This window comes from Passer domesticus, chromosome 2, assembly GCF_036417665.1.
Source record: "Passer domesticus isolate bPasDom1 chromosome 2, bPasDom1.hap1, whole genome shotgun sequence".
Classification (NCBI taxonomy): domain Eukaryota; kingdom Metazoa; phylum Chordata; class Aves; order Passeriformes; family Passeridae; genus Passer; species Passer domesticus.
Window position 1 is genome coordinate 88,247,321 of NC_087475.1, and position 21,771 is coordinate 88,269,091.

The window sequence follows — 21,771 nt, forward strand, 5'->3', positions numbered from 1 at the left end:
TTTCCTGATATTATTTGAACCATACCAGTTATATTTTAAGTGTTTCTCAATGTATTGTATAATTTCTGATCTTTCCAAGGAAATTGCTGACAAAATGCTATACCACATTTTGGTAAAGTTTGGGGTGTTTTTATTCCAGATATGTTTTATCTTGATAAGGTGCTTAAATATTTTCACAACAGCAGGACCCTTCAGTAAATGCCATTTAACTCTTTAGGAGACTAACACGAAAGGTGTTTTTTTCTGAGTCAGAGGCTGACACAGTCAGCGGTTTTCAAGTTATATGTTCGATAGTTATATCCCATTGAGTAATTTCCTAGTGGAGTGTCAAGCTCTCTCTGCCAAGTATCTTAAGTTGCTGCCAGTACTACAGGAAACCTTTTTTTGTTGCATGCAGCCTAAGCACTTTGCAGTAAAATAATGGCTAGTGTTTAATTTAGTATACAGCTTGTTTTTATTTTACAGAGCTTGTCTCCCAGAATGTTTCCAGTACACTTCAGGTATTGAGGTCTATCACATTCAGAGGTATTGTCATCCAGTTTTCAGATGGCACAGCTGCTTACCTACAGATAGCAACATTACACAAGAGTCAGAAAAGGAAAGAGGAGAGAATATCCAGTAACTTCTGGGGAAATTAGTGGAGGTAGAATATAAACAGTGAATTTTGAAATTGGCTGGAGTACCAGGGTGAACGCCTTTCCTCTTCCCAAACGTCCCTTGGGAAGTTTACTGACAGGTTGTTAAGACTGGATTTTTCTGTTTTATCTGAGACTTCCAGCAGTGCCCCTTTGCAGTGCCATGTCAGAGCATTGTTATAATATATGTTCTCAGAAAATAATTCAGTTAAGCAGGTCATGTTCACTGTCTGTAATGCTTTAAATAAGTTTCCTTTCTACAGCCAAATTAAAGAAAAGAATCACAGAACAAAATCTCGGATGCACAAAACGAATTTGGTTGGAAAAGACCTTTGAGGTCATTGAGTCCAACCTATGATCTAACACGACTCTGTCACCTAGACAATGGCACTAAGTACCACATCCAGTCTTCCCTTAAACACCTTCAGGGAGTGACTCTACCACCTCCCTGGGCAGCTCTTTCCAACTCCCAGTCACCCTTTCTGTGAAAAACTTCTTCTTAATGACCTAATTGAACTTCTTCCTAATGATGTTCCTAATTGATGATGCAGTTCCAAGTGGAAGGACACACACCAAAAAGTGATGTGTACAGAACCTCTTCATAAATGTCTTTATGCAGAGTTATTTTAGTTATATACCCACAATCATCTCTACATGACTGTGCTTATGTTAAGATTAAATAAGTCCTGAAACTTCTCGGTCTGTGCTTCAGTTTTAGAAATCAAATCATTATTAGCATTTATGGACCTGAGTTTTTGGTAGTGATGTAAGAACAGGAAGGGCACTTACTGAAAAACTGATATACTCTGTTTCAGCAGAGGCAAATAGTAAAGGATGTAAACTCTACAGAGTCCAATTTATGGGATAGGTGTCAGCATATTGATTTGGATTTCCTTTTATTGTTGTTGTTCGTAAGACATGGAGGACTTTTCTGCATGAAAATATACAAAATTAATTTAATGACAACATAAACTAAGCAATATGTTATGTCATGGAATAGCAAGTAAAATCCATATTAATGAAGGCCCGACAGCTGCTTAATCATCTGCACAGTGACTGCTGCAAAATACCAGTAGGAATTGGAATTTCAAGGCTCAGGAAGAGATGCAGCACATGAAGAAAATCAGCAGTTGAAACAGAAATTAAGAATCAGTAGTTGAAAAAACCAGAAATTAAGAGTGCAAATAGGTATTCAAGAGTCATATATGAATTAGTGATGCCATAAACTCGTGACACCTTCTTTCAGAGATTACATGCTTAATCCTGTATTCTGACAGGAATTTCAGGCAGTTTGAATTTTGATGAGGAGGACACAGAAGAGGAAGAAGCTAGTAAAAGACCAGTATCTCATTCACCATACCCTGAATCTGAGAGGCCTAGTTCTGCATCCAGCGAGAAGTCTTTTGCAGTAAGTGTCTTGAAATCCATTTCTGATAAGCACTGGGCACGTGCCTGATTTTAGTGATAACCCCTGGAGCACTGGGTTGAAATACAGTAGCCAGCAATATTATTCCCTGAAAGCAGAGTAAGGTCAAGATTGTCAGGCTATCTGACTGAAGGGACACTGAGTTAAACATAAAGACTTAGCAATGATCAGTGGAACAATTGTGGGTGGAGGATCCCAGGGAGCCTAATCAGAGAATATGGGAACACAATGAGTCAGCACTATCACCCCTAAAGGAGACAGACTGGGCCATTGTCTCTGCAAAATTCACCAAAATGACTCAGAGAAGCTCTGAAATGCCATGCAAACATAGGAGGGATTTCTTCCTGAAGGTTTGTAGCATTTATTGTGGGATACAAAGAGAAACAGAAATCTGGAATGGAACAGAGAATGCTGGGATTGGACAAAGATCATATGGGATGTTTGAGGGAAGAAACTTAAGAGGGAAAAGAAGGGTATCAAGGTGGATCAGGGAGTATTAAGCATGGAAAGACAGGGATTAAAGGGGATAAAAGGCATCAGACATGTAAGCAACTGCAGAACAGTATGATTGTCTGCCCAAGCTTTGTGCCTTGATTACTTCAGCATGTCTCACTCTCTTCTGAAACTCCACTTCTAACTATTTCTTGTGTGAATGTGTTTGTGTGTGTGTGTGATATACATACATATGTTGACAAATTATGTGCTGGACTTGCCAGTAAGTTGGAAGAGACCAGCATCAGGAAGACACACTGTCTGAGATAGCTCAGACCACATAAAGACCATGGGGTTTGAGCATGGATGCTGGACACCCTTCGAAGTCCATGCTGTGGGGGACCCACCTGAGTGTATTTGTGATGTGACTGTGTATATGATGCCCTGCACTAGTAGTGCAAGAGGTCTGGGTGTCAGCTTCTTGGGAGACTGGGCTGTGGGTGCAAAGTGCTGGAGATACAGGGTGGTGGGTGCTGGAGGGGGGAAGGGGTGAGACCCTCCAGTGAATTTCAAATCTATGTGTGTGTGTGTGCATGCTATTCACTCAGATTTCTTACTGGCTGTAGCTGGGAACAGGGATAAACCTGCAACTTCATCTTGAAGGCCCAAAGAGGAATCTCTTGGGTACTACAATTCACAGGATTCAGCTACCTCTAAAAAAAATAATTTTATTGACCTGTACTAGATGTCCATTAGAATTTTAATTCCTTTGATTACTCTGCACATCCTGACTATACACATTGTTCTAAGGCTCTTCCTACATTTAGTTGATATGGTTCCATCAGCAGCTGACTCTTTCTGCTACTGTTCTGAATCAACATAATCTCAGCACTCATTTCAGTCACAAAATCCCAGCCTGTCTTACTGCAGCATCCATCAGTCCTGCTTTATCCTACTCTTTTATTTTCCACAGCATTTAAAGTTCTAAAAGCAAAGAGGTTCTTTGCTTAGAATGTTTACAGCATTTCATTGTACTTCTCCCTTTCCAGCAAATCACTCATGTCTGCTTAATGGGTGCTTTTTCTCTTTTCCCCTTGGAGACCTAGTCTTTCCTCAAAGTAAAACCTTCAGCTGCTGTCTTCTGAGGAAACACAGGTGATACCTTGTTTAACCTTCCTTTCCCCAGTATATTCTGGAGACGTGATATCTTATGTTTCAACAAAGCACTATTTTGTTATGGAATACCGGAGTCTCTGATCTGATATTAATATGCAAATATGATGCTTCTTCCCATAGGAAACAGGTGCTTCCTGTAGTCCATCCCCTCAGGCAGATGCACAGCTGGGAGTAGAGAACTTGGAGGATTTTGCATTGCGCCCTGCACCCCGTGGAATTAGTGTCAAATGTCGAATCACTAGAGATAAAAAGGGAATGGACCGAGGGCTCTTCCCTACTTACTACATGCATCTGGAAAGAGATGACAACAAAAAGGTATTGGAAGCAGCACACATTATCTTGGCTATTTTACTCCTACCAAAAAATAGTTTTGGTGCAATAGAGAGCTTTTGGTAGGAAACCAGTAGTTGAGGACAGCCATCATGCAGATGACGATGGGATATATTTGGCCAAGGTACTAAGGAGGGAATTAGCATGTAATTGGGATTGTATTGTGATTTAAGAGCCATAATACTGTGAAAGATGAAATTGAAAAAGAATAAAAAAGTTCAGTGTTAAAAAAGAACAGGAAGACTGAGTTGCTCCAGAAGAAAAGGAGGGAAGACTAGAAAGGACAGGTTCATTAAATCTAGACTGCCAAGTGAGCTGATGGAGGGATAGGATTTCAGTCTGGGCACTTTGGAAGAGAACAAAATTGTGGACACAGTAATACTAGCACAAAACAAAAATGGGAGTGCATACAGGAAATGGAGAGATAACAATTTGGATAGCAATGCCTCTGCATTCTTACAAAGCACCAGTCTTGATCAAAGTTTTGTTTTTCCAGACATTCCTTCTTGCAGGAAGAAAAAGAAAGAAGAGCAAAACATCCAATTACCTCATATCAGTTGATCCAACTGATTTATCTCGGAAAGGGGAAAGTTTCATTGGAAAACTCAGGTGAGAGCCACAGATGAAAATTATAGACAGTTGAGGTAGGATTTTAATTGAGTTATGGTTATGACTGGCAATCTGGTTTAAATTCTGAGAGAATGAACTTGCATTGTTCTGCTCCATGTAATCTGTATTCACTTGGGTTGGCAGCCTTCTTCAGCATTACCATTCACTGTGGCAACTCAGAGAAGAAATTGTCTAAATGCTTTTCCAGGATAGGTTATAGGCCCACATGGGCACGTCACAGAAGCTCCTTACTGAGCTGGCAGCAGGAAGATTCAGATGGCAGGAGCTGTGTGTTTTCGCTGTGTTGTACAAATACTTTTAGAAGATGACAAAACTTTCTACTGATGCCTCTTTCTGTGTTTTTCCATAACCTGACATTAGGTCAAACCTCATGGGAACCAAATTTACAGTCTATGACCATGGTGTTAACCCAGTCAAGGCACAAAGTCTAGTGGAAAAGGCTCATACAAGACAGGAGCTTGCAGCTATTTGTTATGTAAGTACTGCCTCTCCCTTTTTGCCCCTTTCTTTGTGCCTGGTTACCAAGGAAACACAGCTTGCAAAATCATGCTGCTGCCAGCCTCCTCCACTTAACTTTGAAACCAAGTGACCAATTTCAACCAGATACAACAAGAGGCAGAGGCCTCACAGATAAATTCTTACAAGTTTAATGAAAAAAAAAAAACCCAACAAAACAATGTCAGGAGTGGGAGAAACATCTAAATGAACATCCTTATGACCTTTTATCTGGCCAATTCAGTGTGTGGCCAGTCACACGTGTTTTACATGGGCCAGCCACAGCATGAACTGCCTCTGGCCCAGCTGTTATCTAGTAGACCCTGAGAAGGAGCTGGAAGTACCCTGTGAAACATAATTAGTTTTTGCAGAAGCAAAGGCATTTTGAGGGATAGGAGGGAGCTGGTATTCTTTCAGTAGCAGCTTATTGGTGGTAAGGATGTGTTTCCAAGATAAATTGTGATTCAATCTAGCTCTGTTTTAGAGTTCTTCTGCTCTTGTGAATCACCTCAGTATAGGATTCAGAGTAAGGAGGCACTTGTGTAGACTACAGAATTACATGAGAGTTCTCATGTCATATTACTTTGTATTCCAGTCGTACAGTTTGAGTAAAATTTGAGGTTCTCTATGAAACAGTTGCTGTGAAGTGTAAGGATTTTTATTTTTCTCAGAGGTGTTTTTACTTTTCTTACAGAAGCTTAAAGATGCATTAGCCTACTGGAGCAGTGTCTTGATTTTTTTGCTTTTGCTCTTCATCTTAATGGCACTTAGGAAGAAATTGATGTGATAATTCCAGTACTAGCCTGTTGACAGAAGTATTACTAGATATTTTGTGTATAGTATTCTTCAGTTTCCTACTTAGCTGGACACCGCAAGGTGTTAAAATGATCACAGACAGTTAACATAAAGTCAGCTTTTCTGAATTCTTAACTTTTATATGTAAGGAGTTTGTAAAGTTTAAATATGAATGAAATCAGTACCCTCATACATGCCCCTAGATTTTTTGAAGTGACTTAATAGAGGTTGCAGCTCCAAAGACCTTTGTCAGTATCTGCAAAATGCTTTAATGTGTTAGGAGAAGCTGTATCACTTCTGCCAATCAATTCAGTACTTCTATAAGATTCTGGCTTTTAATTGGTTTTTAAGAATGTTAAAGTTTATCATGGATATTGTTACAAAACACTTTAAATGGACCCTTGGATTTTGGCTGATACTGTTAAATGAATGGTTTGAGAGTACCAGGACTTTTTTCCTTTGCTTTTTGTACTCAATCCACTTGGAGCAGTCTCCTTTAGTACTCTGGAAAAATATGCTTTAGATTGAAGCTTGGATAGTTGCTGAATACTTCCCTTCCTGAGCTTGTTCTTAAACATTTATGAAACATTATGATTTGAGAGAAAATTGTTGGTGTGTTCTTAAACACAAATAAAAGCACCTGAAGAAAAATGCCATTCATTGCTCAGAAATATTTTAGACTAACTGGTGATATACAGACAACATAGAGTCAAGTCAAAGATATTTTGCCTTCTGTCATGGTTAAGGCTTGTTCACTAGCAATATTTCAACACATTACTGCCTCAGGTGCAAAAAACATATGTCTGGAAATTGCACTTGTATAATTTTGTTGTAAATGTTTTAGTAGGTAAGAAATGCACTCCAAATTAGTTAATACCATGCATATCTCCTAGCAGTGTTCTCTAAATGAGAAGGGCGAGAAAGCACTTCCCTGTGTTGTAGCCAGCAAAATTCTAGTAACTGTAGAAATGGTGATACAAGTTCAGTTTTGCTGTCTTTCCTTCCCTGAGGTGAAGTATCTCATTTACTGAAAATAATGTCTTTCCTTGTCTTTCAGGAAACTAATATCTTAGGATTTAAGGGTCCCAGAAAAATGTCTGTGATCATTCCAGGAATGAACATGAATCATAAGCGAATTCCAATCCGTCCACGAAATGTGAGTTATGAGGTTTGGTCATGTTTCAGATTGGAGGAAGAGGTTAAAACTTCCCTGTAGAGGCCTGGGTGTGGCTGAGAATCAGGGCTTTTAGGAGCCAGGGCTTTAGCAAGTCTCCAGGAGAATAAATACAATTTTGCCTAAATGTGTTGATTAATTTGTTCTTGCCTTCTACCTAATCTGTAGCTTTCTGAATAGTATTTGTATCCTTATGGGTCCTTTGGTCAGCCTAAATATGATTTACTTATCTCTGTCATTGCTGTTGCACCTGCAAGCTGCCCTCATGGTGAGACCCTATTGTGCTGAGGGCTGGATGAACACTGGACACGCTTGCTTTTTCAGGAGTTCACATTCTTAGCCAGGATGTGGATTATGACAGGCAATAGACAGATAAGGTACTGCTGGTGCAGTGGCAAGGGAATAAATACATTTTTGATCAGAATGCTATTAGCCTTTTTGTAGGAGTAGCAGAAGAGAGGATTCTTGAAGGAGGGACGAGGAGAAGATGGATTTTTGTTCTGACTAGTGAAGATTTCTCATGGATCTGAAAGACATTAGAGCTAAAACCTTACAGAACAGTATTTGAATGTATGTTAAGGTGTGTGATGAAAATTGTTAGGTTCCCTTAATGTGGGTTTTATGTTTGGTGAGAGAAGACAAAAAGGCAGAAAGAAGAGGTACCAAATGAAAGGTGTGTTTACCTCAACGTTTTAAGCTAGAAAATTGTATTTGCAGCTATGTTGAGAGTAGATATGATTAGGACAAGAACGTGTTTCCTGAGGTCAAGAGAAAAAAAATCTTCAAGAATGGAAGTAGAGAGTCATGGGAGCTCTGAAAGGAGATTTAATTCTTGTGAATGGTCAGAAAAATTGTATCTGGAAGTGCTCATTTATTCATTGCCTTTCAGTTGGTGTTGCATCTCTCCCATTAGTACAGTTATGGTTCCAAGGACCTGCCTTTAATTTTCTCCCCTAAATCTAAATGCACTTAGTTGATGCCAGTTCTCAGGGGTTTGTTTTGCATTTTTAAAAAGTAAATAAAGATAAAATTAAAAAAGTAATAAAATGAACAGGAAGTTTTATTTAGGTTATCCTCAAAAATCTGCTATGGTATTTTATATATTACCAGAGCATATACTATAGCCATATCAGTCAGACCTCCACAACAGGTGGTTTCCTGAGCATTTTTTATTAGTACCTTAAGGTTGGATACTTTTTCTTCAGTTTTAACATGTATAGTTTTGATTTTATTTGTTGCAGAACTTTTAAAATTAAATCATATGTCATGTTTCACTACAGCCTGAATCCTCTTGTAATTCATAGTTTGTCAAATTTAATATGCTGGTTTACTTCCTCTTTGTATCTTTTTGGTTTTATTTCTCTCTGGTTTTCATACTGAGCATCACTCATTAGACCCAAAACAATGACCTTTAACCTTACATTTTACTGCAGCCTTTGGACTTTCTACTGAAGCACCTCAAGGCCTGGCACTATGCAGTTAGTTGTAGATTATTTTCTTTTATTTCAAAGTTTACAGTGTTTGAAATGGAAACTGGATGCAACAGGATCAAAGATTATGAGACTCAGAAGGGATTCATGCCAGCAGGATGGCAATTATCTGTGGACTCTGAATTGCTCCCTTTCCTGTACACACACTTCCTTCCCTATCACTCTTTTTACTTTACTGAGTGAAAAGGAATGCTTGGACTGTGAATCTATGAAAGTATCTTCCTGGTACTTGCAGAAAGTATTCAGTAGGACTGAGTTTAAGTGATACCAGTGTGTTTCATTAAACAGGGAATTAAGTGACAGAGTGCACACACAAGAGAGGTGGTACTCAGAGGCAGAGACATTCCAAATCTGATGAATATATTTCTTTCTTCTGAACAGGAGCATGAGGGTCTGCTGTCAAAATGGCAAAACAAAAATTTAGAGAACCTCATTGAATTGCACAACAAGGCTCCAGTCTGGAATGATGATACTCAATCCTATGTTTTGAACTTCCATGGGAGGGTCACTCAGGCCTCAGTGAAGAACTTCCAGATTGTCCATGACAATGACCGTAAGATTCTGGTGGAGAGTGTGTGGGACTTACTTAAACAAGGAGAACATAATTTATTTAATGAGGGTTACAAGGAATAGGACACCCTTCCTAGAGGAGGGAAACTGGCTAAAGGAATCTAGTTCATTATTACTGGGGACTTCTAAACTGTCAGGAAAACTATATAAGGCCCTCTTTTTTTCTGGGGTGGATGCAGACTCTGCTGTCCATAACTGCAGCAAAAGAGGGGGCAAATGAAAGCTTCCTGAAGTGAAAGAAAATGTTTAATACAGCACCTTCAGGCTTGTAAAAGCTTTGTTTGAGCTTTGGTTCTGTGAAGAAAAATAATCTCTAGAATAGTGAAGTCACTCTAGAGGACCGATTTCAAGGCCACTCTGGTGAGAAAGGATGGATACACCAACCACCTATATCTGGGACTGGCAGTTGGGGGGGTGAGTTTGTGGTTGGGTTTTGTTTTGCTTTTTTTTGTTGTTGTTGTTGTGGTTTATTTTTTTCTTTGGCTTCACTGTGAAATTGTTCATCTCTGAATGTCTTTTCTCCCCAGCTGACTACATCGTGATGCAGTTTGGTCGTGTAGCAGAAGATGTGTTCACTCTGGACTATAATTACCCTCTTTGTGCTCTTCAGGCCTTTGCTATTGGACTCTCCAGCTTTGACAGTAAATTAGTCTGTGAGTGAGAGCAACAGACATGAAACATGGAACTCAATCCCACCCCTACATCTTGTAAGAGTTGCAGGTGTAGCAATGAAGAGCATATTGGAAGGGAAATGGAGGACAGACTTCTGCAGGCTATTAGAAAACCAATTCCAGCCTTCAGAGCATTGTGGGAGTTGACAGCAGACTACCTTGGGAGCAGCCTCTGCATGAACTGTGGGAGACCAAGAAATCTAGGTGATGTTTCTGTCAGTGGTGTTGATTCTGCTCTTAGAATTCTTGTTTACAGATGCTGCATGGGAGTGGGCCAAGCCCACTTATTGGAACTCCTTGCAACTAGGATTAGAAAAATAATGGCTAACTGTTCATTTACCTTGAAGCTTCTAGAAAGCCTGGGAGATGATACTAATCAAGAGTTCCTAATCAGATGAACTCAGAAAAAAAAGAGAACAGCTGGAATTGGCTGTAATACAACACTTTTACTCCGTGGAATGATTGTCTGCTAAGACTGATACTCCATTTCCCTTTCAGTATTCTAATTTCTCTCTATCCCTTGACAGTCTTTTTTACCAAATGAAGAACAATCAAATCTCAAACACTCGCTTTTCAGTGGCTGACATTATATTCATTGCTACTCTGTTACTTCTAACCATGTGAAAAATGAGACTGAATAGATGACAGAATCTGGCTGAATTTGGCAGAAGATGGTATTGTAACAACATACACTACCACTTCTGAAAAGCAGTGTTCTGATTGGTAGAATCTAGACTGTAAACTGCTGAGAATTTTTTTAAATTATGCCATTGTTCATGAAATTTGTTACATTTTAGGTATAAGTTTGTGACCAATTTCATTTTTTTAGTGTGAGATTATCTCAAGGCATGACATAGTAAAGTAGATTTTGTATAAACAATTTTAACCTGCCTATAAGAAGGAGTTACCTCAAAAAGAGATTACAGGTATTTTCAAAGGCATCAGTAAGTTTAATGTAATTGTACCACAAGGCTTTGCAATGTGTCCTTCCAATGTTCCTTTTTTAATACTGGATGTACAGTATGGAGACTGTGTCACAGCATGGAACACTTGATTCATGTGGCCTTAACTCACCAGAGTGGATTGCAGCACGGTGTGGCCTGGAGGCCTCAGTGCACACATCTTCTGTGAACTGAAGCACAGAACAATTACTGTTTTGCCTGCTTCTTGCCTATTACCTATATTCACAATGGTTTGGAGAAGTCTGTCCGTCTACTGAGACAAGAATTAGGTGTTCTCCAGCTTTGGATATTGTCCTTGTCAGCAGACTTAACTCTGTTTCAACCTGCAAAGAGCAGATATATTGCTTTTGGTCTCTGGAGTCTTTGCAGCAGTAAATATCAATTGTGCTTTCAAATTAACAAAACTTTGTGAAGACGTTTTCTGATATTGCCAGAAAGAATAATGATTGTAATCACAAAGTAAATGCTGTATGTAACTGTCAAATAATGAACTGAGGCTGAGAAGTCCAGCTCTTGTATCTTTCAGATGAGCATTTTTCAGTAGCTGCTGAGATGTTTCCTTGAGATGATCTTATCAGAAAAGCAGTCTGTGAAGAGAACTTGAATACTGATGGGTCTGTTTTGTGCCTTCCTGATCATCAGGCTGAGGATGACACCTGGCAGTGCTTTCCAACTGTGCTCTTCTAAAGTCTTGGCTGATGGTTCTGCATTCCCTCTGCCCTTCCAGGAAAGGAAGTCGGTTTGTGTACCTGTCTGATTATTCTTTTGACTAGGAATGTGTGAAAGAAACTGCCTTATGTTATTTTGGGGTGACCTGAAGTTAGGATGCTAATTTCTGATTCAAGATGATTTTCTGTGTGCCCAGAAAGCATCCTTTTACTTAATTAGCCTTGTCAGCAGTGACTCTTCAAGCTATTTCTCAACATCAAATGATCATGTCACAGCCCCTCAGTCAAATTATGGAGACAGATGAACTGATTCAGTCATCTTTATCAGATACTGTTTTACATTAATTGTATTTATAACTTTTATATCTAAATGAAAATAAACTAATTTATATATTGAAAAGCCTTTAATTCTAAATGACTGGTTTTATTTTGCTGTCACTTGTGCGTATACTTTGTTCCTTCTCTGTAACTTATTACCTCAGTTTCTTTCTATTTCTTGAATATCATCTGTCTTCTTACTATTTTCCTTTGTAATTCTCAGTTCCCTTTCTTTGTGGTGTTGGATATTTTCCCCATACACTTGGAAATCTGGGAATAAATGTAAAGGTAGTCTCTCTAACACTTTTACCCCCTCCCTCCCCCAATATTATCAGGTCCTACACTATAGTTCTTGGTTTCTATTTTGATTGTTTAAGCTAGTTCAATCTCATTGCCCTAGGTTTTCAATGTTGTTCCCAGCATCCAGCTAGGGCATTTGAGATGGTCCTTACTGCATTTTTCCCCCCTTCCATCTGAGCACATTCAACTGTTGAAGCACATTAACATATGTTTTCTGAATCAGATTCTGAAGTCAGACAAGGCTAGGAAGGACATCAAGTTGAAGTGGTCATATTTTCACTGAGAGATGTATGAATTTCAATAACAGGAGATATGATGGATCTGATAATCAGAAACTGGCACAGCTCTCAACATGCAATCCCAGTTCTTCAAGCACCTCTGTTTTTTCCATTATTTCCACCTGAGCCAAATTAGTCTTAGAGGAGAGAGAAAATTAAGTGGGAAACATGACTGGGTATTTGTTCTTAACACAGTAATATTGGTTGCATATGTGCAAATGTAACATTCTAGAAATCCCAGAGAGATCTTAAAGAAGCATATTAAATGGTTAAATTGGAGTCCTAAAGGCAAGCCTAGCAGATGGAAATGGCTCCTAGGCTGCTGTAGGCTCGTGAGCTTACAAACATAAAAGACAGTGAATGATTTCTTGTCCTTTTAGGGCTGAGTCTCACTTTCATTGAAGTTTTGCTGCTGAATTTGGTAACAGTAGGACAGGAGGTTTTGCTGCTGTTAGCATAATTATTATACCTATACTAAGAATTAGTGTGCCACTCTACTTGCTGGGATTAACAGCTCTGTAAATCTCTCAAGTAACATTGAGTTAGGTTTCCTGTTCCTTGTACAGAAGACAAGAAAAACCCTTCCCTGTGATTCACAAGTTGAGTTAAGAGTTTGTGTGTAGTCCTGTAAAAAAATCTATGGACAGATTCCTTCTTTTGCAGAGTCAGGAATCTCATTTTTGCCACAGGATCAAACTGTTGTACCTCACTGCAGTTTGGAACTAGTTCAGAACTAAGAAAGTTCCTTAAGTAATCCTAGGGCCAAGAGATTTGGCCCAATGTACAGTTATGAAAAAGAGTAGAAGAGCAACACTGATGTGTAAGGGCTCCCTTACTAACAGGGAAAACAGCTGGCTCCCACTGTGAGGAACAACTCATGGCAACAACTGAAAGCCCTGCCAGGAAAGAAGGCAGAGATCTTGTACCAGTGTTAACTCTTGTATCTTTTGAACTGTACACTTCATAGTTTCTGTTTTCTCATTGCATCCCTTAAGGTGTTCTATATTGATTATTATTTCCTCACTGGAAGCTGGAGGTCACTTCTTCTGTTCCAAAATGGGAGTAAAATTCAGAAGCAAACTAACTTCACCAACATGCTTTAAGGTAAAGGCTCTGGTAACCATAACCTGCTCTGGCAATTTAACATTCAATTTCGAAAATGCATAAATGGGTGAATATATTCTAGAGGCTGAAATTTTTGATAATTTAATTTGATTCAATTAACATCTCCATACAAGGCAACTCATTGCACTGTCTGCAATAAAACAGCTGAAAATTTTGGTGAAAACAAAGGATTTTTTTAAAGCCTATTTGAATTGAGCCCTTTATTTATCATAGGGAAAGTAATAATAATCTACTATGGGGGGAGAAAAAGGGCTTTATTTTAAAAACAGCATAAGAAAAATAATGCTGATAGAGTATAAATAGGGTTGGGGAATTAATCTGATAAGTTTGCCCAACTCTCCCAGCTTTCTGTTCTAAGCAGAATTGTTTAGTTCTGCATTACCTCCAATAAAAAAAACCTCAAACAATCCACCACTAAAAAACCTGTATTCTCCTGAGTGAATTTCCATCTGCAACTGACTGAAGTCCTGCAAACAATTTGTGTGATGATTCACAGGAAGGAATAGGTTTCAATTCCTTCTCTTTGAGCTCTGTTGGTTTGGCAAGGAAATGGGAGCAAAACAATGTTAGTCACATAATTATGAGACCTGGCCCAGAATTCCCACTGAATATATGTGATGAGAAGTGAATTACCTCTCATATACATAGGGTTCTTTTAAAATACAGCTTAATAGAAAATATAATATAGCTTTTTAATTATATCTTAATAGAAACAGTAAATTAATTAATTACAGGGCTTGATATAAAAAAACCAACAAAACACACACACCCAACCAAAATCGTTTCACTGAATGTTGTGACATCATCTTATTTATATTGTATATACTCTTAATTTCTACAGTTGTATCAGAAAACCTTAGTTTTATGAAATTGATGGGTCTTGCCATCTGGTTTCTGAGGCCTTAGGACACATTTAGGATGTTTCCAGGTCTCTGCAATTTTAACTGGAATTTGAGAGTTAGAAACTTTTTTAGCTTTAGGTTCTTACGAAAAACCCCTCAGTTTCTTAGATATACTGAAGTTATAAAGAAAGCCAACCATGTTATATAACTCTTCACAGGTAGTTCCAGCCACCTGTGACAAAATCACCTGCCGGAGCCGTGGAAAAGTTTGGTTTGCTGCTGCAGCTGCATTCCCCGAGCTGCTGCTAGGACGTAGCTACATTTACTAAACTTACTGGTTTCCCACTGCTTTTGTTTGGGGGATGTGGCTTTTCAACCCTCGTGCGATTCTCAGTCCCATATCAGCATTTTCTAGCACAGCACGCCGGCATTCCTGTATGAACAGGTAGGAAAGGAGCAGCTCCGACGTGAGACTGAGAAAAGCCACGGGGAGACACCGCTTTGCGGGTGGCTGGGCGAGTACTTGTCTGGGATGCCGCGTCGGGCTGGGGCTGCTTGTTTCGCAGCGGCTCCGCGGTGCTACCTGGGAATCACGGCCGGGCTCTGAGGGGCTCCGCAGCCGCCGGGCCGCGCCTGGCGCGCAGGGGGGAGCCCGGGAGCCGCGTCCCTGCCCGGGCGGCGCGGGGGTGTCCCCTCACGGACGCTTGGCCCGTCGCCTCAGGGAAAGCACCAGGCAAGGGGCGGCGTTCCCGGGGATCCGAGGCCGGGCCGCGCACTCCGAGTTCTCCCGCGCCGGGAGCCGTGCCTGCTCTCGATTCCTGGAGGCGGCGGCGTCCCGCCCGCTCCCGGCGCTGCCGAGCCGCCCCCTTCCCCCGCTCCCGGCCGCCCGCCCGGAGTTTCCTTCCCCCGCCCCCGCGGGCCCCTCTTCCGGCCATTGCCCGCGTTCCCTCCGCCCCGGTCACACTCGGCCCCCGGCCGAGGAGCGTCCGGCCCCGCTGGGTTTTGTTCCCAACTCCGCCTCGGCCCGTCTCGCGCTGCCCCCCGCCCCTCGCCAGTCCCCTCCCAGCCCCGTCCCAGCCCCTGCCTTAGCCGGCAGTCCCTCCCTCCCTCGGCCGCCTTCATTTCATAGCAACTCTCATTCCTCGCATTCCTCACTTCCTCCTTTCAAACTCCAGGGGAAATAAAAACCCTCCCTTTTCCTCCCAAACTCCTGCCCGGCCGCCCCCCCACCCCGCCCCGCCGCCGTCCGGGCTCGCCGTCCCGCCGGCCGCGCCGCGCTCCTCAGGTGAGTGTGCGCTTTGTGCCTCCGCTCCCGCCGGCCCGGCTGCCCCCCCGCTCCCATTCCATCCCATCCCCTCCCGGCCACCCGCTCGGCCCGGCATTGTTCGCCTCTCTCCACCGCCGCGGGACCGGCAAGGGGGAGCCCCGCGGGCCCACCCGGAGCCGCTCCTCGCTAACTTTTTTTCTCTGCGACTTGGCGGCGGCGACGATGCCGAGCGGGAGGCTGAGCCGCCCGCTGCCCCGTGCCAGCCCCCGCTGCCACCCCTGCGGGCTCGGAGGTGGGGATCGGGCGGGAGCGAGGGGCAGGCGCGCAGTAACAGCGCTCGGTGCTCTCTTGGCAGAAAGTCCTGGAGCTGAAGGAGGATTTGAAGCCGGTGCCCGCTGCCCCTGCGGAACAGCAGCCGCTCTTGCCTCGCTCAGGTCGGGACACGCTGCTCCGCGATGGCTTTGGCGCGGGTGCTGCGGGAGACGGGCTGGAAGGGAGGGTGCGGAGCCGCCCGTGTGAGACAGGCGAGGCACAGGCGTACAAAGGAAGCGATGGGAACATCCTCAATGGAGCCTCCGGCGGCTTCCCCCGCCGGGAAGGGGCTGCCGGCGTTGCCCCTTCGGGAACTCTGTCGCTGAAAACTGCAGCGCTAATGGGGAGGGAAAAAAAAAAAAAGCGGTTTCTGTATGGTTCGTAGAAAAGCGCTTGAAGAGGGTGAAAGGAGGAGCAGTACTTAATGTAGTAAATTATAATTAAAATTATGGAAGATGATTTTTGGGGGGAAAACAGAAAAAAAATTATAAGGAAGCCTATTTGCGAGAAAGTACATGGGTTGTTGTAGGGCATTTACCGAAAGATGAGGGGATGTTTTCCCGGTTCAGTTATTCTGAAGTTAGAGTTGAGTTTTGGTGGCATGCCACAGGGAAGGATTAAAGAAACCCCAAACAAACCGAGCACACACAAAAAAGCCAAACAAAAAGTTTTCCGGAGTAATCTTTTATCTTATGCAGATAATTCTGTTTAAACCATTTCTTGCATGGCATGCTAAAGATGAGGCTTTTTTTTCAGAAGGGGGAAGAAGTGTAACTCTACATGTTCTAAAGACTTTCGTATTTTACAGTGAACGATCACATATGTTAAATAAAAACCCTAACAAAAACAAACAAAAACTCAGAACTAACCACAACTAATTACCAACTTTGTTTTTGTTTAACCTGGAGTTACACTCATGGTGCTTTCTAAACTTAAGAGTTAGGTTATGCGATTCCTTTACGAATTACCAATGCAAAGTAATTTTCAAGCGTTGAACAGCAGGAAGGGAGATTTAGGGATTTGGTTTATTTTTCTCTTTTCCTGTTACTGGGGACAGGTCGGCTTTGCCAGGACCTGAAGGCAGGGTCTGTGTGCGGAGCAGAGCATTGGTTCACCTGTCTGTCCATCTGTCCATCTGTCTGGGTGGATGTGAGAGGTTTTATTGTTCTCCCGCAGAAGGAAGTGGGCAGCAGGACAGGGCAGAGAGTGACGGGGAGGAGCGAGAGGAGCAGAGCAAGGGGGAAAGCAGAGTGGGTATGCAGCAAGGGCTGGGCTGATGCTGCTGTACACCCACCAGTTAAAACCTTTTGGTTTCGATAGCTTGTTCTCATGACAGAGAAGAAAGAGCCTGGGATCGTGCTGTAGTCAATATAGAGGGATTTCTTTATTAGGGCTGCTGGTCTCTGAGGGATTCTGGTTTTCTCTGGAATTCGGGCTGGCAGATTGAAGGGCAGCCAGTCACCTTTTCAGGGCTTTTTGCAGTGGGTGCAGTCATCTTTTCAGGTTTTCCTAAATCCCAGTGGGAATGGCTCCCTCAAACTTAAGCATGCAACAGTCTTATCAATCTCTAAACTGGGCTATCAGCTCATTGTTTGTGTCCTCTTGGAGGTGATCCTGGAGGCAAATAAATGTGTGTGAGAATGGTTACCAGGAATTTCTCCACTGTCTTGGATTCTGACTCTGTTTTGGATTTTTAAATTACTGCTACCGATGGTTTTGAAGTATTTTAGGCTGCTATTGTAATAAGCATTTCAGTGTTGCTATATTGAAGAACATCTGTGGGAAAATGGTATGAAAATAGTTCTGCCAAGCTTTAAAAAGGGCTCCATGGCACTGTATCTTGTCTGTGGCTTACATAAAATCACAGTTGCTGTTGTTTTTTTTACTCAGGTACTAGTTTCACAGAATTCAAGCAGAGTAAGTAGAGTTTTGAGAGAGTTACTGAAAAGTAGTTTCGGAGAGTTACTGAAAAGTACTGCTTCCAAGTGTTACAGCTTTCATCTCTGTTTGCATACTCATTCACAGCTTTCCTTCCTTAGTATTACATGTCCTTTTCTGTATCTTTCAGCTCTTGGTTCCATCCCAGTGTAAGCCAAGAGGTGGGTCCACAAAGGGTTCAGCTGGCACTGCTGTAGATGTGTCCCCAGAGCCTCAAAGTGCCCATTTCCATACTTGTCACATCGCTGTGCTTTGTCACTGGCAGGGACACTGGCGCTGCTGTTCACTGCCCCAGGACTGATCCAGAGGAAAAGTTACACTCTTAGCAAGCTTTATCACTTTTAGCAAGTTGGTTTTCAGCCACATCTGTTCATTCTCCAGTTAAGTTAATCATATGGTCATGTGCTGGTGTGTCTGGAGCAGGGGGTGCAGTGACTCGAGGTGAAGGGTGGGAGAAGAATGGGGACATTTTCTTAACATTACCATTTTTCCCCACCTTGAGTAGTTCCTTGGACCATGTTTACAGTAGCTCCTGGTATAGCAAAACAATTTTCTGTTTTATTTGACCATGACTATCTTAAAAATGTAAAATTTAGTATCACCATTTAAAAAAAATCTATTATACTTTCCCAATAGCTCATGTTTGTCTTTTGTTCATTTGTTATGTTTGGGGTTTGGTGTGGTTCTTCCCTCCCACTCCTCCATGGCATGTAAAAGTTTCTGGGGCAAGTTTTTCATCACCCAATGTACATCAGAAAAGTTTTCTGATGTTTTTTACTGCACCAGTTTTTGCCTTGGTGTGCATTTCTCTAAAATGATTGGTTATTGTTTCTCTCTGCATTTGCATCTTCTAAGTTATTAGAAGCTACTAATGAGGGTATAATAATATTTTTCAATTGTCTAGGTCTAATTATTGGAGGTTTTTTATACTCTTCACTTCCTGCAGTTTATCTGTGTTTTTTTGTCAGAATGAGATGCAATATTCCACGAGTTGGAGTGATTAATCTCTCTTCCTTGCCTGAAGTAATATCTGAGCCCGGGCAGATTAAAGTCATGTTGGTCATTTTGCAGAAGCATTTGCTTTGTAGACAACTCTCTCATTTGTTTAGCATTCTCACTCTTGCCTACTTCTGGCAGGGCTTTTTCCTTGATTTTATCTCCGGGTTTTCTTTGCATTACTTTTCCCACATAGTCCTATTTGTCTCCCTTGCTTCTTTTGTTTTCTTTTTTACACTGACACCCTTTGAATTGTTCCTACCCACTGGTGCTTGTAAACTTCACCGATAAGTTTCATTAACATTACTTTGAGTCAGTCTTCCATTTTTAGGATGTCAAAGACAACTGGACTAGCAAAGACCCCCTGCAGCAACCCAGTGGATGCCCTCTCTGTCTGTTGGTTCTGTTTGTGCCTCATATATCACATATAATATTATGCATAGTTTTGAAGACATTAGTCAATTTTTAAATAATATGATCAGTACTCTCCAAAGCCAATCTGAAGTAATTTTTAGCTGTGATTTCCGTAGAGAGTAGCAAATGCTATTTTACATCTAAACTTATTTCCTTGGTCACTGTGTTCTTTTCATTCTTTACCTTCACAGCATTTCTATTTAACTTTGAGGAGCAATCTGATTTATTAGGATTTACAGTAATGGATGTTCATATATTTGCAACTTCTGCCAACAACCATGCTAAATAAATGCGCGTCATGTTCCTTTGTAGAGCCTTGTAAAAAAGCCATGAGTTGGCATGCATGGGGCTCATTACAAGATCTAAGACTAGATTATTAGAAGGAGTTTTTTTAGGGGTAGGCAGTGGTGTTTCGCGTACTTGGGTTTTTTTGGGAATGGGGGAAGGGTTTGGTACGTTTTTGGTTTTATTGTTCCTGCCCCTTGGGTCCTCCTTTTTCTGGAGATGATGCAGTCACTCCCCTTTGTTTTTAACACCATATGAATTAGACGTTTTCCTGCTAGGGAGGGGCAGGTTTTCCAGTTCCTGGTGCTACTGGCTGAGTCACTGGCTCTGTTTTTCTGTTCTCTTGTAGGTTTATAATTACCTTGTTCTTACCTTTGTTAGAATATGATTGCCAAAGGGTAGGTGTTTTACCCTCCTGTATTTCTGAGGCATGAGTGCCAGTGGCTTTCAGAGCCTGGGTGCAAGCCTTTGGAACATCTGCTTTGCTATTGCCAAAGAGAAAACAAATCAGCATAGCACTCAAAAGTGCCTCCCTTCCAACAGTATGGTAATGACAGATGTCCAGGCAAAGTGTAATCTCTTGTAACCTGCACTGCTTGAACTAAGGAGGAAATGTCAAGAGAATGTGGAGCAGGTGTATACTGAAATGGAAAGGGAGGATTTATTAATGTGTCCTAAGTTCATTTCTGATCATACATCTCTGTAAGCTCATTGAAATAAAGCTCATTTGTACCAGACTAGCAGGACTTAGGCAGGTTTTTTGGTTTGAAAATCTTGTCAGCTTAGGGGGAAAAAAAGATGTAAAAGAGAGGTTTGTGTAAGAAGGTTATATCCAAGCACACTGTTCTTTGAATTATCTTTATGAAAATAAAATAATAAAATTATATTTATTTCTCTGGCTCCACTTGTTTGTGAAGGATCTGTCTGATCAGAAGAAATTAACTGCAGGTAGAACATGTAAATCTCTGCATCATCCATCCAGTATGCAAACTGAAAAATAGAGTAGCAGCATCTTTTTCCACTGCTTTTGGTCAGAGGTTTTATTTGTAAGAACATGCTTTAAAAACTGGAGCAGAGTCTGTGGTTGGCTGTGTCCCTTTAAGAATCTAGTTTTGCTTGGCTAGCTGCCCTTGTTCTCCTGTAGATTAATCCAGCAGAAGGTATATAACCTGTTGACCTTCCTGGCAAGAAGAGTCTGGAAGGGCAAAGAGATAAATCAGAAGGTTCCTACTTTCCTGTAATATGTGGGGACAACTTTGTTTTTCAGTTTTTGACATTTCTTTTTTTTTTTTTTTAACTGATTCCTGCTTGAGAGTTGGGGGTTGTAATTACAGATTCTCATTATGGTTTTCATTTGCTTCATGTGAAATCACTCTGTGTTCAGCAGGTTGGAGATGATGGCATGTTTATGCCACATTCATAGAGAAGAAAGAGTTCTGAACTCAAAATTACACTGGTCTGAGTTGAGGGTGGCTTTACTGTCTCTTGTATCAAATGGGTAGGAGCACTAGAATCTGGCAGAAATGTCTGGTGTGTGTTTGCTAGGAAATTTCACACTGTTTTACAGAAACATTCACTTTCTGCAGTGTCAGCCTTTAGAACTGAATGTGTAAGCAGTGAATATTGATCTGCTGCATGATGCAGATGGAGTGTGTACCCCAAAACTGAGCTGGGGTGGTGTCTGGATACCCCAGGAGAGTGCAGCTGGGTTGGTAGCCATGGGTAGGCTTCCTTCATTTGATGCAGGTGTTTCATCATGGCTGTTCTTTGCTTAGGCATTGCCTTATGACAAGCCCCTTTAAACTCATGCCTGACTACTGTAAAATCAAAGCACACATGTAATTGGTTGACTGAAGGAGGGAAACTCAAAAGAGCACTGGGCATTGGTCCCACTTTATATACCTGCTCTGCCTGTTAGTGATTTGCATTTGTCTTGAGCCTTTAGTAGGGGGCTTAGTCCTGACCAGACAGGTCATGCCCACAACACAGACCACCTGCAAGCACCACAGAAGGGGAAATTCGACTGCATTCATGATTTGTGTGATCTGTCTGTCTATTCTCTTGGAGATCTCATAGCCCAGGTTCAGCTGTTTCTTTTCTTGCAGACTGACTATGGTTTTGGAGCTAAACATTTTCACTGCATTGGATGAGATTTGCAAACATCTGTCTCTTGTCTGAGCTCGTGTTCAGTTCTGCCATTAGTGTCATGGGAAGCTAGGTATGTCACAGTTCCTTTGCTGGA

The 21,771-nt window shown here is 41.6% G+C and overlaps 2 protein-coding genes across 6 annotated transcripts in view; both read left to right on the forward strand.

Annotated features, from left to right (window-relative positions):
* TULP3 (TUB like protein 3) overlaps positions 1 to 11,857 on the forward strand; it is a 32,565-nt gene extending 20,708 nt beyond the window's left edge. For 2 of the 4 annotated variants that reach the window (XM_064409898.1, XM_064409901.1), the window contains 7 exons: positions 1,913 to 2,043; positions 3,790 to 3,984; positions 4,496 to 4,608; positions 4,990 to 5,104; positions 6,977 to 7,075; positions 8,965 to 9,136; positions 9,681 to 11,857. In XM_064409898.1, the coding sequence (XP_064265968.1) occupies positions 1,913 to 2,043; positions 3,790 to 3,984; positions 4,496 to 4,608; positions 4,990 to 5,104; positions 6,977 to 7,075; positions 8,965 to 9,136; positions 9,681 to 9,814 (959 nt within the window). In that variant the 3' untranslated portion in view covers positions 9,815 to 11,857. The remainder of the gene's footprint in view (positions 1 to 1,912; positions 2,044 to 3,789; positions 3,985 to 4,495; positions 4,609 to 4,989; positions 5,105 to 6,976; positions 7,076 to 8,964; positions 9,137 to 9,680) is intronic. The other 2 variants (XM_064409900.1, XM_064409899.1) reach the window with 2 other exon arrangements.
* A 2,767-nt stretch (positions 11,858 to 14,624) lies between these two features.
* The window catches only part of TEAD4 (TEA domain transcription factor 4), a 51,955-nt gene continuing 44,808 nt past the window's right edge, over positions 14,625 to 21,771 (forward strand). The window contains exons 1-3 of one of the 2 annotated variants that reach the window (XM_064409893.1): positions 14,625 to 14,762; positions 15,493 to 15,602; positions 15,940 to 16,018. In XM_064409893.1, coding sequence (XP_064265963.1) covers positions 14,680 to 14,762; positions 15,493 to 15,602; positions 15,940 to 16,018 — 272 coding nt within the window. In that variant the 5' untranslated portion in view covers positions 14,625 to 14,679. Of the gene's footprint in view, positions 14,763 to 15,492; positions 15,603 to 15,939; positions 16,019 to 21,771 lie in introns of those variants that run through there. The other variant, XM_064409895.1, reaches the window with a different exon arrangement.